The sequence below is a fragment of the Crassostrea angulata genome, chromosome 9 (genome assembly GCF_025612915.1).
Source record: "Crassostrea angulata isolate pt1a10 chromosome 9, ASM2561291v2, whole genome shotgun sequence".
Taxonomy (NCBI): Eukaryota; Metazoa; Mollusca; class Bivalvia; order Ostreida; family Ostreidae; genus Magallana; species Magallana angulata.
The window spans coordinates 14,086,307-14,106,871 of NC_069119.1; the positions used below are offsets into that span (position 1 = coordinate 14,086,307).

The 20,565-nt window shown below is 33.6% G+C and overlaps 1 protein-coding gene and 1 pseudogene across 4 annotated transcripts; one reads left to right on the forward strand and one right to left on the reverse strand.

Moving 5' to 3' along the window:
* Window positions 1–240: 240 nt before the first annotated feature.
* LOC128164056 (uncharacterized) lies at window positions 241–10,006 on the reverse strand. 4 transcript variants are annotated; one of them, XR_008240894.1, is made up of 12 exons: window positions 9,791–10,006; window positions 9,457–9,553; window positions 8,442–8,563; window positions 6,330–6,540; window positions 4,465–4,554; window positions 4,010–4,102; window positions 2,933–2,999; window positions 2,341–2,433; window positions 2,032–2,106; window positions 1,242–1,298; window positions 577–711; window positions 241–325 (listed from the first exon to the last, which is right to left on the reverse strand). XR_008240894.1 is itself a non-coding variant. In XM_052827773.1 (6 exons), exons 1-5 carry the CDS (start codon window positions 5,375–5,377, stop codon window positions 2,406–2,408), a joined length of 345 nt encoding a protein of 114 aa, XP_052683733.1. In that variant the 5' UTR covers window positions 5,378–5,576; the 3' UTR covers window positions 2,014–2,106; window positions 2,341–2,405. The 4 variants fall into 4 exon arrangements, 1 of the variants encoding a protein (XP_052683733.1); XR_008240893.1 differs by having other exon boundaries at window positions 2,014–2,106; XR_008240895.1 differs by lacking the exon at window positions 6,330–6,540 and having other exon boundaries at window positions 2,014–2,106.
* Window positions 10,007–14,010: 4,004 nt separating this feature from the next.
* On the forward strand, window positions 14,011–15,174 carry LOC128162801 (uncharacterized; annotated as a pseudogene).
* The last annotated feature ends 5,391 nt before the right edge of the window (window positions 15,175–20,565 follow it).

Genomic DNA, 20,565 nt, shown 5'->3' on the forward strand with positions numbered 1-20,565 from the left:
CGCCCCGGGGGTAGTAGAGCCATGAATTTTACAATTTAGATTCCTCTCACCATAGAGATGCCTCACATCAAAAATGGTAATAATCAGCCCTGTAGTTTTTAAGAAGAAGTTAAAAATGTAAAATTGTTAAGGCACGATGCACGATAATGGAAGAAAACGGATTGCAATAAACTCAGGTGACCTAAAAATTGCTAATTCATCAAATTGTGGATAGATAGACCAAGCAACAAAGATATATCACCTAAGCTGCTTTTAGTTTTCTTGGCTGCAACTGGGCTTGCAAGAACTTTAGTTCCATTATCATCTTCGATCTCAAAGAAGCACTCTGTAATAACAATATCATGAATATCTTACTTTTCAAATACTAAGGACAGGCATGCATAAAACGTAATGAAAAGAGCAAACATTATGGATGGGTTTTAATTATTAAACGATGCAAATCAATGTACCATTGTCATCTTAAAGAAAGAAAGAAAATTATTGAGAAAAGTTTTTATCATTTCAATAATATGACTTCTATTACCCCCCCCCCCCCCCACACACAGATTCACACAAATAAAAAAAAAGACTGATCACCTTGTGGTGTAACATCCGATGCATTTGCATTTCCACTCTCGCAGGGTTTGGACATCAAATCTTCTTCAGTCACATGTGATTCAGGTGCTGTACTTGGAACTTTAGGATTGTGCACATGTAACTCCGACACTCACCCTTTTAGATAAAATTTCAAAAATGTATACAAATACAAAAATTATTTAATGAAGAAAAAAGAAAAAGAAATACATACACAGTGATTTACCACACTAAAGCACTGTCCATATGCAAATGTGGGGGTATTTTACCCAGTTTTAAGCTTAAGTGTAAATTTTCCCTTACATGTAAATAATCCCTTTTACAGTATTGAAAGTGGTACTCAGCAAATGTTATTAAACACTTTACATTTTCATTTCTATCTGAACATTTCTTGAAAGTCAAATGGAATTGTGCAATACAGCCTCTGTCCTAAGTCACAAGGAAATAACTCCATCTATACATTGTCATTCAAAAGCCAGAAGTTTAACACCTAGCTGCAATAATGTAGCCCTCTCCTGTTTTTTTTTGTTGTTTTTTTTGGGGGGGAGGGGGGGGGGAGTAAACATTAGTTATAAAAAATCGGAGAGGGCTACATTGTTGCAGCTACATATGTATGACTATCCTATTATCAAACAAGAAAAACATTCACAAAATAGATTGAAACAAACCTATCAAGTTGACTTCTTTCATCACAGGAACTGAGAGAGGGAAACAATGGTATGGAACTGCAAAAGATCAAAGAATCGTTATTGCATAAATAAAGTTTAAAACAAGAAATCTTTTAAAGAAACAGTTGCCCCTTTTGTGGCTTTATCAATCTTAAAATGATTACTTTCTTTCACAAGTCAAAATTAATTATTCTTACTAGACTTTGACCCGTGCGTGCACGGGTTGACATTGCATATGATATCGGACATTCACTACATCGACGCACCGTATTGTTTACAATTACAGAACCAAGCTTTAAGCCTACAATAATGCTATTAATTTCACTACACTCTGCTTAGTTATAATAATCTGACAGGAATGCCTCCCATATACCCGTAATGTAGCAGAAAATTGCAGAATCGCTCCGAATCGATTTTTGAGAAAAATAATGAAGTTGTATTGAAAATAACAGTCAAATTATTCATAACAAACCATTCTGAGGCTGTAAATACTTTTCATCTAAATATTTAATTCATATTATTGAAGGAATCAACACTTTTTTGCTCGCTTCAAAATTACACACCATGTTGATATTCGGATCTCTTGGGATTTTAATCGAACACAGTGTATTTATATTTAGGAATATTATTACATATAGGAGAATTTATTACATCCATTACATTCCACTCATATCATGGAAATCAAATGCATTATCACAGCATTAGGGAGACCAGACAAACATGTTAATTGTTATACATAATAACGTTGCAACTTTGATTCTAATTCATTTACTTTGTTCAAAATGCTCACTGTTTTCTCTGAGGTTCAAGATGTCCTGTTTTTCCATTGCGTTGCGGCTAGCTCTCAATAAATCTGTGGTGGACTCTGTATAAAAGTACTAATATATTGTATTGTAAATACAAGCTTCAACATTTACTTTTTAAAACATTGCAAATTTTATTCCTTATGACTAATTACAATAAATATTACAAATATATTACCGGTACATCCATTACATTCCACTCATATCATGGAAATCAAATACATTATCCCAGCATTAAGGAGACCAAGCCCCAGGATCACATAATAACATTGCAACATTAAGTTTAATTCATTTACCTTGTTCAAAATACTCAGTGTTTTCTCTGTGGGTCAAGATGTCCCGTTTTCCCATTGTGTTGCGGCTAGATCTCAATGAATTTGGGGTGGACTCTGTAAAAAGTACCAATATATTGTATTGCAATTTCAAGTCTCTAAGTTTACTTCTTTATATCATTGCTAAGTTTATTCCTAATGATTAATAAAAATAAATATAACAAATATATTACATCCATTACATTCCACTAATATCATGGAAATCTAATGCATTATCACAGCATTAGGGAGACCAGACAAACAATTTTATTATACTTTCATGTTAAATGTTAAATACTGAAATCTGATTGGTTTAGACGCAGTTGGTAATCCGTTCTATTACCCTCAGCGTTAGCAACACACTTGGCAATTGGTAACACAACGAACTGTTACATGCGCTTAAATTATGAGCGTACGGTTTGTCGTAGAATTTACTTCATTTCTAAATAAAAGCAGTAAAATTTTCTTTAGAAATAAGACATTCAGTAAAATAAAATGAATAGTGCCTGTTTGGGAGGGTATCTATTGAAATTGACACCCCTCGAAAACCATTGTCAACCTCCGCTCACTGCTTTACCTTAGGGTCAAGCTGTCCTGTTTTTCCATTGTGTTGCAGCTAGATCTCAATGAAACTGGGGTGGGCTCTGTAAAAAAGTACCAATATATTGTATCATAAATACATGCTTCTAAGTTTACTTCTTTATCTCTTTGCAAAACTTATTCCTAATGACTTATACATGTACTTATAAGTATAACAAATATATTACATCCATTACATTCCACTCATATCATGGAAATCAAATGCATTATCACAGCATTAGGGAGACCAAGCCCCAATATCACGAGCAATCTTAGACTTGAGTAGTAAATTGTACACTCCCAGTGGCGTAGCTACCATGTATGCTTATATGCCTGAGCATGCACATCATTTGGGGGAAAAATCAGTAAAAAAATAAATAAAGAAAAAAAAAAATATATAAAAAGAATTCAAGTATTAAGGTCCATACTTAGTTATTCCATCAGCCCGTTTCCGTCACTCGGTCCTACTTTATCCGAAATCAATGCTAAACAAAGACGTATTAAGCACCAAATATAGCCACACAATATGGTCTTAAAGTACCATATTAAAGAAACAGTACACAATGCATGTACCTAAAAAGGCAGCTATTTATTTTGCAGTTGAACTTAGTTTTACACATTTTAAATTTCCCCGATAGAATATCACAGCTTTATTGAGATATTCATTACCATAAACTATGTGAAAATGAACTTAAGAATAAAAGCTTTGAGTGGGTCAAAGGCAAATGTCAAAAAAAATTCTTCTTTTAACTTTTAACAAGTTTTGTGATTTTATTTCATGCCTAAACTATAGCCAAAACAATTCTAACTGCCTAAAAATAGGCTTAAATAGTAAGCATTCCTTTCAATTTCTGCTTTAATTTTTGGTGTTAAAAATCGTCAGAATCCATGAGCTTCCAGGGGCTTTCGCCCCCTGGGCTTTGTCCTGGACCCACTGGGGGCCTCATGGTGGCCCCCACACCCCCTGCCATTTTAAGCATGCACTTCGTTTCAGGTCTAGCTACCCAACTGACTGTATTAATATTTCTTGCTTAAAAACATAATAACATTGCAACATTGAATTTAATTCATTTACCTGCTTCAAAATGCTCACTGTTTTCTCTGAGGGTCAAGATGCCCTGTTTTTCCATTGTGTTGCGGCTAGCTCTCAATGAATTTGGGGTGGACTCTGTAAAAATACCAATATATTGTATTGTAAATACAAGCTTCTACGTTTACTTTTTTAAATCATTGCAAATTTTATTCCTAATGATTAAACAAAATAAATATAACTGTTACAAATATATTACATCCAGTACATTTCACTCATATCATGTAAATCTAATGCATTATCACAGCATTAGGGAGACCAGATCAACATGTAGATTGTTATACACAACTACATTTCAAAGTATATCTAGTTAAAATAAATGGATTTACTTTAGTCTGAATTAAAATGACTGGGCTCTCAGCCTCTTGTTCTTTCAGGTATTTTTTGCAAACTGAAAATGGACTGCAGATGCAAAATTATTCTTTAAATAATAACATTACCCAAAACCTTCTTATTTTCATCTGATTCAGAATCAGAACTTGGCGAGTAGTTTGATACACTAAATGGGTCAGAATCCACATCAGAGGGAACTGAAAGAAATTAAAACAATATTATAAATTATGAAATTTTCTTTCATAAACATTCATCAATTATTAGTTTACCACATTTGGTAATTGATGTCTCTTTTTTATAAATCTGACAACAGACCACTGACTAAATCAAACTTTTCAGCCATGGTACAAAAACAAGACTGTACCAATATTCAGTGAAAAATGAATTCCAATTCAGATTGATGTTTAAATTAACTAACCTACCAAATCTGATAATTCTATGTAAATGTATATTTTTCAAGAAGTACATTCTGTAAACAATTTGCAAAATATACATATTTACTACAGAAACAGATTTTGTAATTTATCTAACAAAAAACAATTTTGTTCTGCAAAGGAGACCCTCCACATTAGTGACAGATTCACAATGCACACTGACTTATATTAATAGCTTTTTGTTGGCATGGATGTTAGCGCGAGTGGGTCATGATGTGGGAAGAAGTTGGGGTGACTGGAGAAAACCCACGTGTCCAAGCAGGCGACCAATGTACCCTATCATATACAACAACTGTCGATCATGGGGATTAAACTTGGGTCGCAGTGGTGATAAGCATGTGCATTGTCCACTGCACAACTGGACACCTCTTTCAAGCTTTTAATTTAATAGTGCTTGATAATGAAAACAAAATAAATCTATTCAGGTCAGCACAAGAACCGTATATAATGTTAAAATTGAAAGAAAATCAAACAACTATAAACAAAATAAAGTGAAATAAAACCTAACAAAACCATTACCAAAATCAAAAGGATCACAGCCTTTTCTGAAATCAATCAAAACTAGTACCGGTAAAAACATGTACATGAACAGGGGCTAGTGTTGTCACGATGATTGAATTTCAATCAATGATCAGTTGAAAAGGTTGTCGATTTATCATAATCGATTTTAGATTTTATAATCAATTATACTCAGTCTGGGTTTATTACATTAATATTATACCTATCATTTTGTTTTCTAATCTGTATTGAATGAAATGAAAACTGTTGTGAGCTGGGGGTTTTCTTCAATCTCAAAAGATGTGCAACATCAGGCACGTAGCATCGTTTTTGAAAGTGGGGGGGGCAGACCCCCCCCCCCCCCCAAAAAAAATCTTGACAAGCCAAAAAAAAAAAAAAAAAAAAAAAGGAAATTTAAAGTTTCCAAGAATCTTCAAAATCCTAATCCGGGGGGGGGGGGGGGGGGGGCAACTCCGTTATAATTAATTTTTTTATATGTAAATTTTAAAAAGTTGGTTGCTGCGAGAAAAAGTGGGGGGGCCACGCCCCCCCTGGCCCCCCCTGATGCTACGTGCCTGAACATTCTACCTAATAAAAATACAGCAAAAGTCTTATAAGCTTTTAAAAGGAAGTGAAAATAGCACTTATATATTTTAGATTATACATAGCATAAAATTTAGTGGCCCATATTATTGAATTTAATATAATTTGTTACCGATTCGATTATTGACCGATCATCAGATGGCAAGAGAAAACCAATTCTGCTGATTAATTGATCACGATTTTTAACCTATTTAACAACACTAACAGAAGTTTTAGGCTTGTTTTTCAATAAAAACATATAAATTATCTATTCTGATACTTTTTAAATTCTTGAGAAAAACCTATTTTTTAGATTAGTTTAAAACAAATCAATGTACGAAAAAATGCAAAAACAAAACCAAAGCCAGATAACAAGATATCCAAAGCCTGATAGTAAATCACTAAACTCTCTCTTAATAATTATTTTTTGTGTATAATTAATCCAACCATTTTCCTACCTTGCTGCGCCACCGCAAGCTTTTCCCATCACAACCATAGTCATATACATGAAGTATCTCTTCCCCAACCACAATGTCTCTCTTAGCAAACAATCATAGGTATTCCCTTCCATTAAACACTCTGAGTTTATGGTGGAGTTTGCATCGTCCTTGCCATCATTTACAAACTGGCAGATACATATATGGTTGTTCACTCCTGACAGCATCAATACTACAGTGTACATAAAAAGAAATCAAACCTTAAATAAGAAGCATATAATTACTGGTATTTTTGCTTGACTTAATTAGAATTGTTTATAGTTATTTCTAGAAACATTACTGCCATACATAAATGTTAAAATATTACATTTAGCTGCAGGTCTGTATCTCCTGGTCTGAAAAAAAAATTTGGATAAACGTTGCTTCAATTATTTTTTTTACATCAGGAGCTACATACCTCCAGCTTCATGTAAATATGTATAAATCGTATTACCAAAGTTCTTTTCCATTATATTTATAGATAAATATTTTGTTTTCTGTGCTTGTCTTCAGTCTCTCCTCCCCATCCTGTTCTTTTAATGTTTCTCCTGCAGGAGAAAATCTCCACTGACATGACTGGTTGTGCTAATAACTCCAAAACCTACATTAAAACCACCAGCACCTGTGTGAAAGCATTGTTTATATGCAAAGAAAACTTTTGGATTCATAAACATCTACATTAAGCCCCATTCACAATTGGCGTACGAGCACTTTACAACTCTTTGCGATCGGTATGTTTTAGTTTCGCACGAGCTCTCTCATATATTGCATGAGGTCTCGCATTTGTTGCATGTGTTTTAGTGCTTGCATCAAGTCTTCTTAAAAATTGTGGACATGCACATTATTCAGACGCGACTGAATGCGATCCAAATCATCGCAGTGCAATGCACGAACAATATATAGTACGAACATTTTACAACATTTTGTATACTCGCAAGAGTGCAGGTGCATGATTTTTAAAGGTCATAAGATGAATCGCTGCTGTAGAGAGAGAGAGAGAGAGAGAGAGAGAGAGAGAGAGAGAGAGAGAGAGAGTTGAATGTGATAATAGTCTACCATATATCATATGTGCATGTTCTAGTGAGAACATACATCAAATTGGTAAACAACAAAATATTTACAACCATCGACCATTTCTAATGCTATCATGTATGAAACATGTCATGTTATTCTAATAAATCAACAATTACAGGGGGAAGGGCGCCCCGGGTGCGCATAAACATTAAAATTAATACAAGTATCAAAAAGTAGTTTTAAAAGTGTTGCTACATTGGTCATGCTTCTGGATTGAATGTTCTTGAGAGCACATTAGGTGGCAGGGGATAGTTTCGAAGGAAAGACCCGGTCAAAATTTTGAAATAAAGGGAGAACCTGGGGTTTGGCTGGTTATTTGAGGGGTATTAATCGGTAGAATATTTATTGCATTCATTTTGTGGATAGAGGAGCTCATGCCAATTTCATTGATATATGACACTTTAATACTGGTAGCACTTTTCATCAGATATGGAATGAAAATGCGAAACTGTGGCCAAAATTTTCACTTTCGGTTTTGTGCTTGAAAAATAGGGTGGGTTCAGAACACGAAATGTCACTCGGAAAGAAGGTGATTGACCCCCCATCAATTGGTGATTATTTGCATGGGTATACATTAAGCTACCAATCCTATGGTAGTTTATGGCAGTTGCTCGGGACTGGAGCGTGGTTATGGACCCGTGAAAATGTGAAAAAAGGGCAATTTTTCAGAAAATTTTGAGACCGTCCCTGGCTATTCTTTATAGTGCTATATGTAAGTTGTACTTGTTTTATTCTGAAATGTTTAAAAATTCTCAAGAGTCGGGACCATGTGTCCCCTGCATGCAAACCAATTTTAGCAAATTTAAAAATCCACTGAAAAATTAAATCACATATATAAGCACTATCTGCCTCACATTTCCTCGACCAAAAAAACTATCCCCTGCCACCATTGTGCACAACGCTGTGTAATCAAGACATACATGTTTTGCCTGGTCAACAGATCACACTCAGCCCAACGGGAATCTGCAGACACATTGTTTACATTATTAATAATCATCAAAAGCCAAAAATTTTACAAACCTGATAATATCCGAAAAGCCAAACGAGAGTGATACTATGATGTCACATTTGTAAATGTGGGTCACAATTGTAAATGTGGGGTGAGCATCCCGGTTGTAAACATGGAGGCCTGACTATCTTACCTATAATAAGTCAATTCGTACATAGAATAGTCGGCTATCTTTCCACTATACAAGTGAAAAAGAGCAACTGATCTTAATTTGCTTTTAATTCATTTAGGTAACAAGGGGTACATGTACATATATCTACATTACGTACATAATTAATTTAAAACAATATTACTGGTACATATAACTGTAATATAGAAAATTCTTCATGTCGATCTTTTTACATAAAGCGACATTCTTCGGTTAACTTTTCTGTCCATTTTCAATAAACTAGCTATATAATTACAGGGATTTTTCAGCCTTTTTTTATTTTGAAAATGCCAATTTTTTTGAAATTGGGAAAATTGTATCGACAATTTCATGCAGTTGGGAGAAATCATATGTTGCATACATCATGATTTCTGAATTTATTATCATAATGGAAAATCAAAGAGCTAGACTTTAATTGAATAGAATCTAATTAACTTCACAATATAGATATATGTATAATATTCCTATATTTAGTTATTAGAACAAGTCTTTTTCCCTGAAATAAACACCTTCAACACTGGTCTTAAAAGTATTACATTATTAAGAATTTATCAACATCCCCTTTTAAATTGAGAATGTATTTTTCTGTTTGAAATATTTCATAACATTTACCTTTTACTTTTATATCAGTCTAGTGTGTGTAAAAAAAACGATGTACCATTTACAGTACTGTACTGTATACCACAAAATAACGATGTTTTAGAAAAACAGAGGAAAATCGGATTAAAAGTTGGCGATGTTTACAGCGTGTTTGGAAACTTTTATGACTGCAGTTTTGCTAAATGGGCTTAATCATTTGTTAATACTGAACATTTATGGACATTCTGGTTATTTTACGAAGTATTTTTTGATAAGAAATAAACATACGAACTATTTACCAGTTGGGGAAAAATACTGCTATACTAATTGGGATCATAATTTGGACAGCTGCTGAAGTGAACTTATTTCCAATTGGGAATGGGGACGACTTTTGCTCTGGAGAAGGTATTGATAAATCCTTGAATTACATATTACATCAAACGTACAGTGGAAATGAAAATCATGCTTTTATTGTTAACTTCGTTTCGAATGTCCTCCGAAAGATTAATCAACATTTGGTGTAAAATAGTCAAGTTACACACATTATCGCCCTATTTTATTTGAATATTTAAAAAAAAACTTCATAAAAACATTACTTTGTTCAATTGTAGTAGGATTATCAAAAGTACTTACCATAAAATGGCTTTGATTCCTAAAAGGCAACACGCTGGCGTTAAAAGGTCCATTGTTTTAACCCGAGACGTTCCGAGAGTACTCGGAACAAATGGCGGAGAGCACTTGCCAAATGTTCAAACATGGTCAAGAAATTAACGACTTTTTTTCTAGTTAGGCTTTATACATAAAAAGTGAAAAAGTATTTTGAAAACAAGTTCATTTAGAATAATTAAAGGCTAAATAAATTATATATGTTAGATTTTTTGCAATATTGCAAGTTTTCGTTGGTCTCCTAAATGCAGAAAAATAGTCATTGCTAATTATACGATGGAGGCAGATTGAATTCCTTTTTACGAAAAAATGTAGACAAAAGGCAACTATTGGATGTCAAATAATAGACACATTGATGCATTTTAGGCAAAGACACACCGTTCATTCATTTAAATATAAGCCAATTACATTTTAGACAAGGTCAAAATAATACGGAGACCAAAATATGTCTCCCTAATCTACCGGTCTCCCTAATAAAGATAAAATAATACAATCGGTCTACCAAATGCATAAGTCAGGTATATATATATATATATATATATATATATATATATATATATATATATATATATATATGTATATGTACATTTCTTGGTTTTTTTTCTTCATATTTCAAAATATATTGCGTTAGATTTCGATACGGAATAAACCGAACACACTCTCTCTCAGACAGACAGACAACAATACACAAATGTCCTTGACAATGTTTGTCCAATTGTTCAAATTCAAAGCTAACCACGTTTCAGATCGATACGGAACAAAACCAAACGATTTGCACGTCCATATATATATATATATATATATATATATATATATATATATATATATATATATATATATATTCACATTTTAGTCATAATAAACACGTTACAATGACAAAGACAAACTGGATAAATTTATAACAATTTGATTAAAAATTGTCCTGTAAATTACCTTATAATTTTTTCTGATTGGCTTTCTTTAGAGCTTCATTAAAATATCTGGGTTACTTTAGACCCATCTGATGGTTTAAAAACTCCCTCATGATCTTTTTCTGTGTTGTCACATCATTTAACTCATCACACACTGCATTTTTAATATTTATGTATTAGACGCCATTCCTCTAATTTTTTAATTTTATAGACCAATGAAGTGATATAGTTTTTTGTCTATTACTTTTGCATCTTTTTGGCATGGTGTAGTGTATTCAAGTTTCATTTAGTTCTGCAGTATAAAAACATGGGCTGTCCACCAATAAAAATGGTTGCCGCAACGGAAACTTACTGAAACTTGAAGTTTTTGTATAGTTTTAACATCCATAAATTGTTTGGATACATATGGTTTATAAAGGGTTTCCGCAATTGCAACCTACTGAAACCCTATTTTTACAACCAAGAAACTCTGCTGACTATATGAGCTAAGGATTGGATATGATATTTGAAATGGCAGCTTGGTATCTAAATTCCTTTCACCCTTCTTGAAAAAAATTCCAAATTTCAATTCAAAGTGAATATCAACATTTTATTAAATACTTGATTTCTTTTTCAAAACCTTCCTGCTGTAAGCGATTATTTCTGTCACACCATCATTAAGTTCGGCGTCTAATGGAACGTTGAACCCATTCTTCGAACACTAACTTTATACATAGTCTGAAAAACCAATTTCAAACCGGTCTAAATTAATTCTAAATTGTTTCCGATAATGTATAAAATACAGCCAAGATAAAATAATAGAGAGACATTCATATGGCAATTCTCTTGTCGTGGACTTTTATTCAAAATATTGCAAAAAATGTACAACAAAGGTTTTAACATCAATATAAAATAATAGAGAGACATTCATATGAGTAGTAAGGTATAGAGTCTGGGGTCTGTATGGGGTCAATGACGTCACGGCTCATCCCCTAAAAACCGTCTGGGGTCACCCATCCCACAAAACCGTCTTGGGTCACCAATCCCATAAAACCGTCTGGGGTCACCCATCTAGGTCATCCACCCCATCAGACCACCTGGAAATACAAACTATAGTTCGAAGCCATTTTTAAGTCATCCCCACTTTTATAAAAATGTTGGGGTCACCTTGCACTTTTGTTTAAGGAGAAGGGGTTAATTGTACTTGTCAAAAAAGAGTTTAGACATATAAAAACTTTTCTAATTATCATTGTTTGCAACTATAAGGTTATATGTCCAAAACTATATAAAGTCCAAGTTTTCTCACATTTTCTCAGTTCAATCTCGGCATTCACAAGAACACACCACCTTGTTCTAGTAAGTTATCTGAAGTATTTCTTGTGACCAAATTGATACTATTGTGATAAATTTTCGATACAAAAAGTAAGAACATTTTAAAAACTGCTTGATAATTTTTTTTTATTCAATATCAATAATTAAAATGTACATGATCTTATAAGTATTATAAATCTAGACACATTATAAATAAGTTGAATATACAAAAAAAAATTATTTTCGCAAAGAAAAATGACATATAATTGACCAGCACTGATTCAACCAATTCCAATACACCCTATAAAATACCCCTGTATTAAAGGGTGCCCCCAGGAAAATGAATAGTTTTAGGTATAAAATATACCACGCATGGGAATTGTCTTTACTTCCAGTTTTTAGGTAGTCAGAAATGTAGTTTACAAGCATTGACGTCTGTAGAAGATCGACGCGCACAGAATTGACTAACTCCACAAGCGCACTCGGCTCCTTCAAAAGGTATTGCGCGCTTTCAGATGTCGTTGATAAGGGAAGTAAATTACAATCGGGTGTCGGAAGAAACTCAGAAGGAAAAGGCGGGATATACCCTGTTGACGCTGGGCTGTATCCCCGGTGACGCTGGGCTGTTTTTGGTGTCACCAGGGTAGATGTTGATATTGTATGTTTTTCAAGCGCCTCGTACTTGTTAGGGTTTTACTGTCTGCAAGAATAGAAGTAAAGATAAAGTATCTAAACATGTAAACTTAGACTTAATCTTTCAACAAATATTAATAGCCCATTACTTTTGGTTTAGCAGAGATTTATATATATTTTTAGAATTTTAGTTGGAGTGAGTAATAATTAAATCATATTGTTTATTTCACTATTTAAGACCACTTTACTTAATTTCATTATCTGGGGGTCTTCTTGACTCCTCTGTTGGGAAAACTCTTCAGATTGTCTCGCCAGTCTCCTAAAGATTTTTAAAAACAGCAAGTTTAATTTCAATTAATAATTATACATCTTATAAAACTCTGTATTTGATGTTAAACTCATTTTAGAATACAACAATAAAAGACGTTAAAAAAAAACCAAGTTTAAAAGTAAAAAAAAAAGTTTGTTGAAGAGAGAGAGAGGGAGATAGAGGTATTTTCTATTATGTAAGAAAGGATTACCTCCTCAAAATAATAAGCGAGTCTTCCGCCTCGCTTAATTGTCTCTTTTTTGACCCATCGATAGCTTGACTTTGGTCAACACGGGAATTTCTATTTAAAGAGAATGTTTTATGAATACTCTTTATAGTAAAGAAAATGAAAGATTGTACATGACAAAATAATGAATGTGTATTTTTCATCAGTCTTGGTAAGCAGTTATCCTTTGAAAAATGTCTCTTCAATTTCTGAAAAGGTTGATTTTTTAACAAGCGACTAATTTTAAGATGACACACTAACCCCGAATCAAAAATTACTGAAAAGTCATGACCATTGTGCAGCCATTCCTCTTCGAAATCTGGGAGATTTCGGGAGTGTGAAGAGGTACGTTTCTGATCCCTGGAAAATCAAAAGTCAAAGAATGATAACCCAGATCCTTTGTATGTGTTTTTTCGTAAAATGTTTACACACCTTGCAATTGTTTTGTTTTTGGCAACCGATTAAAAATTACAGTAAAACTGCTTTGCTGTTGGGTTGTATAATCTTTTAAATTAAAAAAAATTGAAAACACATATTAAACTAAATATACCTGGTACATGTTCTTCAGAGAAACTTTTGACCCAGACCAAAATTTTCTTTTGCAATTCTTTTTCAGTATTTTTCATTTGTCTTCGAGAGTGGATGTGGTCCACTCTTGCTCGTCAGACATAAAACGTTTTAATAGATAACTACGTGGTGGTTATCATTTAAGTGTTTATAATCACGTAGTGTTTATTATTTCTTTTTCATATTTAATACGTTACGAGGTAGCGTATTTTTTTTTATAGTTTTGGTTTAGGCTAACTTGAGTTAGAAAATGGCGGGTGTTGAACACCGTTCGGCCTCGGAGAAGGAAAAAACGAAGTGTGAACCTTCCAAACGTGCCTCAAGAAAGACAGAAAAGAAAACTACTACCGTGGGTAGTGAAGAAGGCGGTATAGCTAATGCTGCCGTAAATAATGTTCATAACAGCGAGGACCGATCAGTTACTGGTGAAAGTAACGTGGCAAGCACGCGTTCCTCGACTCCTGGAATTAGGGAGGTAATGACATTATTAAAGTCAATAAAAGAAAACCAAGACCGTCAAGACAGAAAAATTGAAAAGATGAACAGTCGTGTGAATGAACTGTATTATGGTGACATGAATGAGTTAGAAGAAGAGGAGTTGTTAATGCCTCCTATATTAAACCAGTCTTCTGATGTTGAAGTTGAGAGGAATTCGTGTGAACCCCCGAGTAAAAAACGTAGAGAGGATGGTGAAACCTCTAGATTTAGACAAATCGGGGTTAAATATAAAGTCACAGAAGATTGTGATGAACTTCTCAGGGAAAGGTTGAACGATGATCATTTTAATGAACTTTTGAAGAGTATAAAAAGGCCTGAAAATTGCAAATCATTGATAAAAACTAGAGTTAACCAGGCTATGTGGAGTATTCTAAATCCAGATACACGTAATTGTGATGCAAAATTTCAGGTTATTCAATCAGCTGTAATCAAAGCATCAGTGAACTTGACAAAGTTAGCAAGCAAACTCAATGAAATGGATACTGACATTGTTGAAGGTTTGCAAAGCCTGTTAGCTTTAGCTACAGTTATAGTTTAGCCTTAATGGGGCATACAGAGAAATTGATAAATGTTAAAAGAAAAGAAAAAAGAACTTCATAGACCGGATTTAGGTAGAGAGTATTACCATTTAAGTTCACCTTCTTTGCCTTTCTCAGATTTTTTATACGGTGATGTGGCAAAATCAGTAAAAGAGATTCAAGATGTGAACAGAATAAGTAATAAAGTACATGGAAAGTTTCACAGAGGAAATTTCCGAGCGGGATCATCTTTCAGAGCTCGAGGACGTCCCTATGGTAGAGGGGCAATGAGAACAAGAACCCAAAGAAGTAACAGCAGTTTGGGTCGTTGGTCAAACAACTCGAATGCCAAAGACAGTACAAAAACTCAAGGGGGGGGGGGGGGCTCCAACAAATAGAGGCTGAGGTAAGTACAACATTAAACAGTGATGTTTTTTGTGCAGGAAGATTAAAAAGATTTTCCTTTGAATGGCGAAAAATTACAGAGGATAAGATCATTTTAGATATTTTTAATAATTGTCATATTGAATTTGATGAAGACTTAGGTTTACCATCTCAGAGCGTGGTGCCTCATTCTGTGTTTGCAAAGTCTGAAATAGAAAAAAAATTAACCAGCAAATCAATTAATTTTGTGAACTTGGCATCATTTCGGAATGCCAATTTGTAAAAGATCAATTTTTAATTTTTACTATACCTAAAAAGAATGGAGACTTGAGAGTAATTCTAAATTTAAAAGAATTAAATAAGTACATTCCTTACCATCATTTTAAGATGGATTTTTTTGAAAGTGCTATAAAATTAGTGACAAAAGATTGCTTTATGGCATTATTAGATCTTAAACATGCATATTATTCTGTACCAATTGCAGAAAGCCAAAGAAAATATCTAAGATTTATTTGGCTTGGAAATTTTTTGGAATTTTCCTGCTTGCCAATGGGTATTGCCTGTGCTCCCCGACTGTTTACAAAATTAATGAAACCCGTATATTCTACCCTAAGGGTTATGGGTCATTTAAGTGTTGGTTACATTGATGATTCTCTTCTGATAAGTGACACATTTGAAGAATGTGTAAAAAAATATATATCAGATTCAAGATGTTTGATAGAAAGATTAGGATTGGTGATAAATGAAGAGAAATATGTATGTACGCCGTCTAATTGTATTACATTCCTGGGGAATGTTATGGATTCTGGAAAAAAGAATGTAACCTTAACTCAAAGTAGGACACAATTTTGGAAGAAAGTTCAAAAGTATGGAAAAAAGGAAAATGTACAATTAGAATGTTGGCTAGAGTAATTGTTTAATTGTGGCAAGTTTTTCTGCTGTAGAATATGGTCCATTATTTTATAGAAGTTTAGAAATAGACAAGATTAAGGCATTTAAAGAAAGTAATTGAAATTTTGATGCTATGTTAAGTATCTCAAAAAAATCTAAAAGTGAATTGTTTTGGTAGATAGATAATGTTCACTCTCAGAAGAGAATCGTAGACCATGGAAATTCAGATATATTGATACCAACAGATGCTTCCACCGAAGGGCGGGGAGCTGTTTGTGATCAATGTAGTGCAGGAGGAAGATGGAGTCTTGATGAAATAGAGAATCATATCAATTATTTAGAACTTCTTGCAATATTTTTAGCATTAAAATCATTTTGTATGGAATTTTCTGATATACACGTGAAGATAATGACAGACAATACATGTGCTAAAGCATATATAAATAACATGGGTGGTATAAAGTCAGAAAAAATGAATATGTTGTCAAGAAAGATTTGGTTTTGGTGTATGAATAGAAATATTTGGATTTCTGCCGATCATGTTCCTGGTAAGAACAATGTAGCAGATAAATTTTCTAGAGAATTTAATGATTCAGTGGAATGGTAAATTTTTGAGAGATTTTCTAATGTATTTGGAATCCCAGAATTGGATTTATTTGCATCTAGACTGAATAAACAGATATATCTATATTGCTCATGAAAACCTGATCCAGATGCAAAATTATAAATGCTTTTTCTTTTAAATGGACAGGTTATTATTATGCTTTTCCTCCTTTCAGTCTAATAAGCAGAACATTACAGAAGTTGAGGACGGACCAGGCAGAGTGTTTGATGGTGGTTCCTCTGTGGCCAACTCAGTGCTAGTATCCGGTGCTAATGGACTTGTTGATAAGGATTCCGTTGATTCTTCCGCGGGGAATTCTATCCCTACCGCATTCGAGGGAGAAACATCCACTACACAAGAAACTGACTATAATAGCATGTCGCTTATTAGGGAAAATCTGGAAATGCGAAAGATTTCGCGAAAAGCTTCAGACATCATCATGGCTTCCTGGAGACCATGTACAAAACAACAATACTCAAGCTATATTCGAAAATGGATTTCGTTCACAAATAAAAGGAAAATTAGTGCAATTAAAGTTCCTGTAGACCAAGTCCTTCAGTTTATGACTGAACTGTATGACTTGGGCTTCGGATACAGTGCACTTACATGTAAAACTGCAAGATCTTCTTTGAGTGCGCTTGGAATTTCTTGTGATGGTTTTGTAATAGGAAAGCAGCCATTGTTGATAAGATTTTTAAAGCGCGTGTTTAATTTAAGGCACAGTAAACCACGTTATTCTAAGATATGGGATGTTTCTTGTGTATTGAATGTATTGAGAAAATTATCACCTTGTAAAAGATTTGTCTTTAAAATTATGTATGTTGATTGCATTAACTACTGCTGCTAGATGTCAATCCTTACATTTATTGTGTATAAATGGAATTGAGAAAAGTAGCAATGTATATAAGTTACAGTATGAAGGTCTTTTGAAGCAGGATAGACCTGGGTGTCATACAAAGTATTTAGAATTGAAAGCTTATCCACCAGATAGAAGATTATGTGTGATTACTGTATTAAAAGAATATCTGAAGAGGACAAGTATTATTAGAAAAGATTGTAAATATCTTTTTTTTTTAGTTCTGTGAAACCTCATAACAGAGTTTGCAGGGACACTCGTTCAGGGTGGCTTAAAACTTTAATGAGTAAAGCAGGTACATGTATAGATATAAATAGGTTTTCAAGTCATAGTACTAGAAGTGCTGCTGTGTCAAAAGCAAAATATGTTTCCGTACCTATTGATGATATTTTGAAGGTTGCAGGGTGGAGTAATATTGGAACATTTGGAAAGTTTTACGATAAGAAATTGTAGAATCGCAGTTTCATTCTGCAGTATTGACTTGATATGTACTGTGCTGATTATTTTTGTGAAAAATAATAAAAAATTGTTTGTTCATAAGCGGGCTTGTGCATTATTTGCTTTAAAGTCTCATATGATTCCGGAAGTGTTGTGACGTAATTAAATTCCCCAATTAAACGAGACTTACCTTGGTAAAGGTGAAGTTTGATTGGAATTTTATTAGTCACATTAACACTGGAGGGATCAGATGCCCGCCACGTAGACTATAATACAATAGTACCCACCCTTGAGGAAGGGATGTTTTGAATTAAGATAAATGGAATTCAATTAGTATAGATTTGTGCAGAATTGGATATATTAGAAAATGCACAATCCCTTCATTTCAAGACTGACGAATCGGGCTCGAAATACGCATCTCATCTGATCCCTCCAGTCTTAATGTGACTTATAAAATTCCAATCAAACTTCACCTCTACCAACGTAAGTCTCGTTTAATTGGGGAATTCATTGACAATTTTGTTTTTGAAAATTTGGGTTAAAATAAACACAGTCGTCATTTAACAGGAAGTTGACGTCCGATTTCTACAAAAATATATCCCAATATATGGCATGCCTTAACAAACACTGTTTAAAAATTTCAAGCATCTGCAATAAATAGCTGCTGAAAAATCTTTGCCGAAAATTTGTTTGAAAATTTTGGCTTAATATAAACAAAGTCATTATTTAACAGGAAGTTGACGTCCGATTGATACAAAAATATATCCCACAATAGGGCATGCCAAAACAAATAGTGTGTTAAAATTTCAAGCATCTGCGATAAATAGTTGCTGAGAATTCTTTGACAAAAATTTGTTTGAACATTTTGGTTAAAAAAAAACAAAGTACTTATTTAACAGGAAGTTAACGTCCGATTGGTACAAAAATATATCCCACGATATAGCATGCCTATACAAATTATGTTTGAAATTTTCAAGCATCTGCAGTAAACAGTTGCTAAGATTTCTTTGACAAAAATTTGTTTGAACATTTTTGCTAAAAATAAAAAAAGGCGTCATTTAACAGGAAGTTGACGTCTGATTGGTACAAAAATATATCCCACAATATGGCATGCCTATACAAATATAGTGTTAAAATTTCAAGCATCTGCAAGAAATAGTTGCTAAGAAATCTTTGATGAAAACTTGTGTGAAAATTTTGGTTAAGCACTAAGCAAAGTCGTCATTTAACAGGAAGTTGACGTCTGATTGGTACAAAAATATATCTCAGGATATAGCATGCCTGTACTAATACTGTGTAAAATTTTCAAGCATCTGCGATAAATAGTTGATGAGATAAATGCGACAGAAATTTTTGTTACGGACGGACAGACGGACGGACAGACAGACAGACACAAGGGTAAAACAGTATACCCCCTCTCCTTCGGAGCGGGGGTATGAAAAGGGTATGTCCAATCAAATGCGCTGCATTTTTTTTGAGAGTCTATGCCATGCATATGTCCACATGTACTTGTTCAAAATCATGAACATGTATTGAAGTTCTAACTTTTATGGACATTAAATGGGTTTGATATGCTGGATTGTATACAGTGACTGTTCTAACTGTTCTATTAATTTGAACCTACCTTAAGGATTAAAAAGGAGTTTTGATATATCGCATATGCAGATAAGGCAAGAATTAACAGAAATGTTAATATAAAGCATTAACTCGTTATTATGCCCCCCCCCCCCTTTCAGACAAGGGAGGGTATACTGTGTTACTGCTGTTGGTCGGTCTGCCCACCAATAATTAAGGTCTTCCGTTTCCAACGGAAGACCTTATAGTTTTCGTACTGTTTCTTATTATTTTTTTTTTCCAAATTTTGTGCACGAGATTTCTCGAAAACTGTTCAACCGATTTCAACCATTTTTTCACAGAAGATGAGACTTGATGTAAACTTCATACATTTTTAAGTTTTTTTCTGTCGTCACTTCCGGTACTGATTTATCGGCCATTTTGTACATTTTTACGACCTATTTTGTGCAGAGCTGATCTCAGAAACTATCAGAGACATGACTATGAAATTTTCAGGATAGGTAGTCTATAGTTTGAAGTTGTGCACTATTATATTGTTTTACGCCAGTGGCGCCATTTCTTTGAGCTCGCCTGGGCACGAAAATTGGGTACGAATTTCTATTCAAAATTTTCATACGTTTTGATCTGTATCTTTTTATGAGTTGATATTTTGTTAAGACATATATAACAAAAGTAGTAGATAATCATAAGTTCTTTCCAACGAAATAAAAACAAAGGGGCTGGCCCCTTTATTTTGGGGCCAAGACACTCGTAAACTCTATTACAAATAACTTAAAAACAATAAAAATGTTGTTATGCATTATAGAAGCAAAGTTGTTGATCGTAACAATATCTATCAGAAAAAATCATTGCCACGCCCATTTATTACGTAATTAAGGATTTTCTAGGGGCCAAAGTAATTAAACTTTGATGCAATATATCTAGAAAAGGAGACATATTTTGTAAAGCATTGTAGAAGAGAAAATGTTTGCATTGATGATTCGCATCGATTCCATCAATCAAAATACCAATCTCTGTCTCCATTAGGGATCTAGAGGGCTG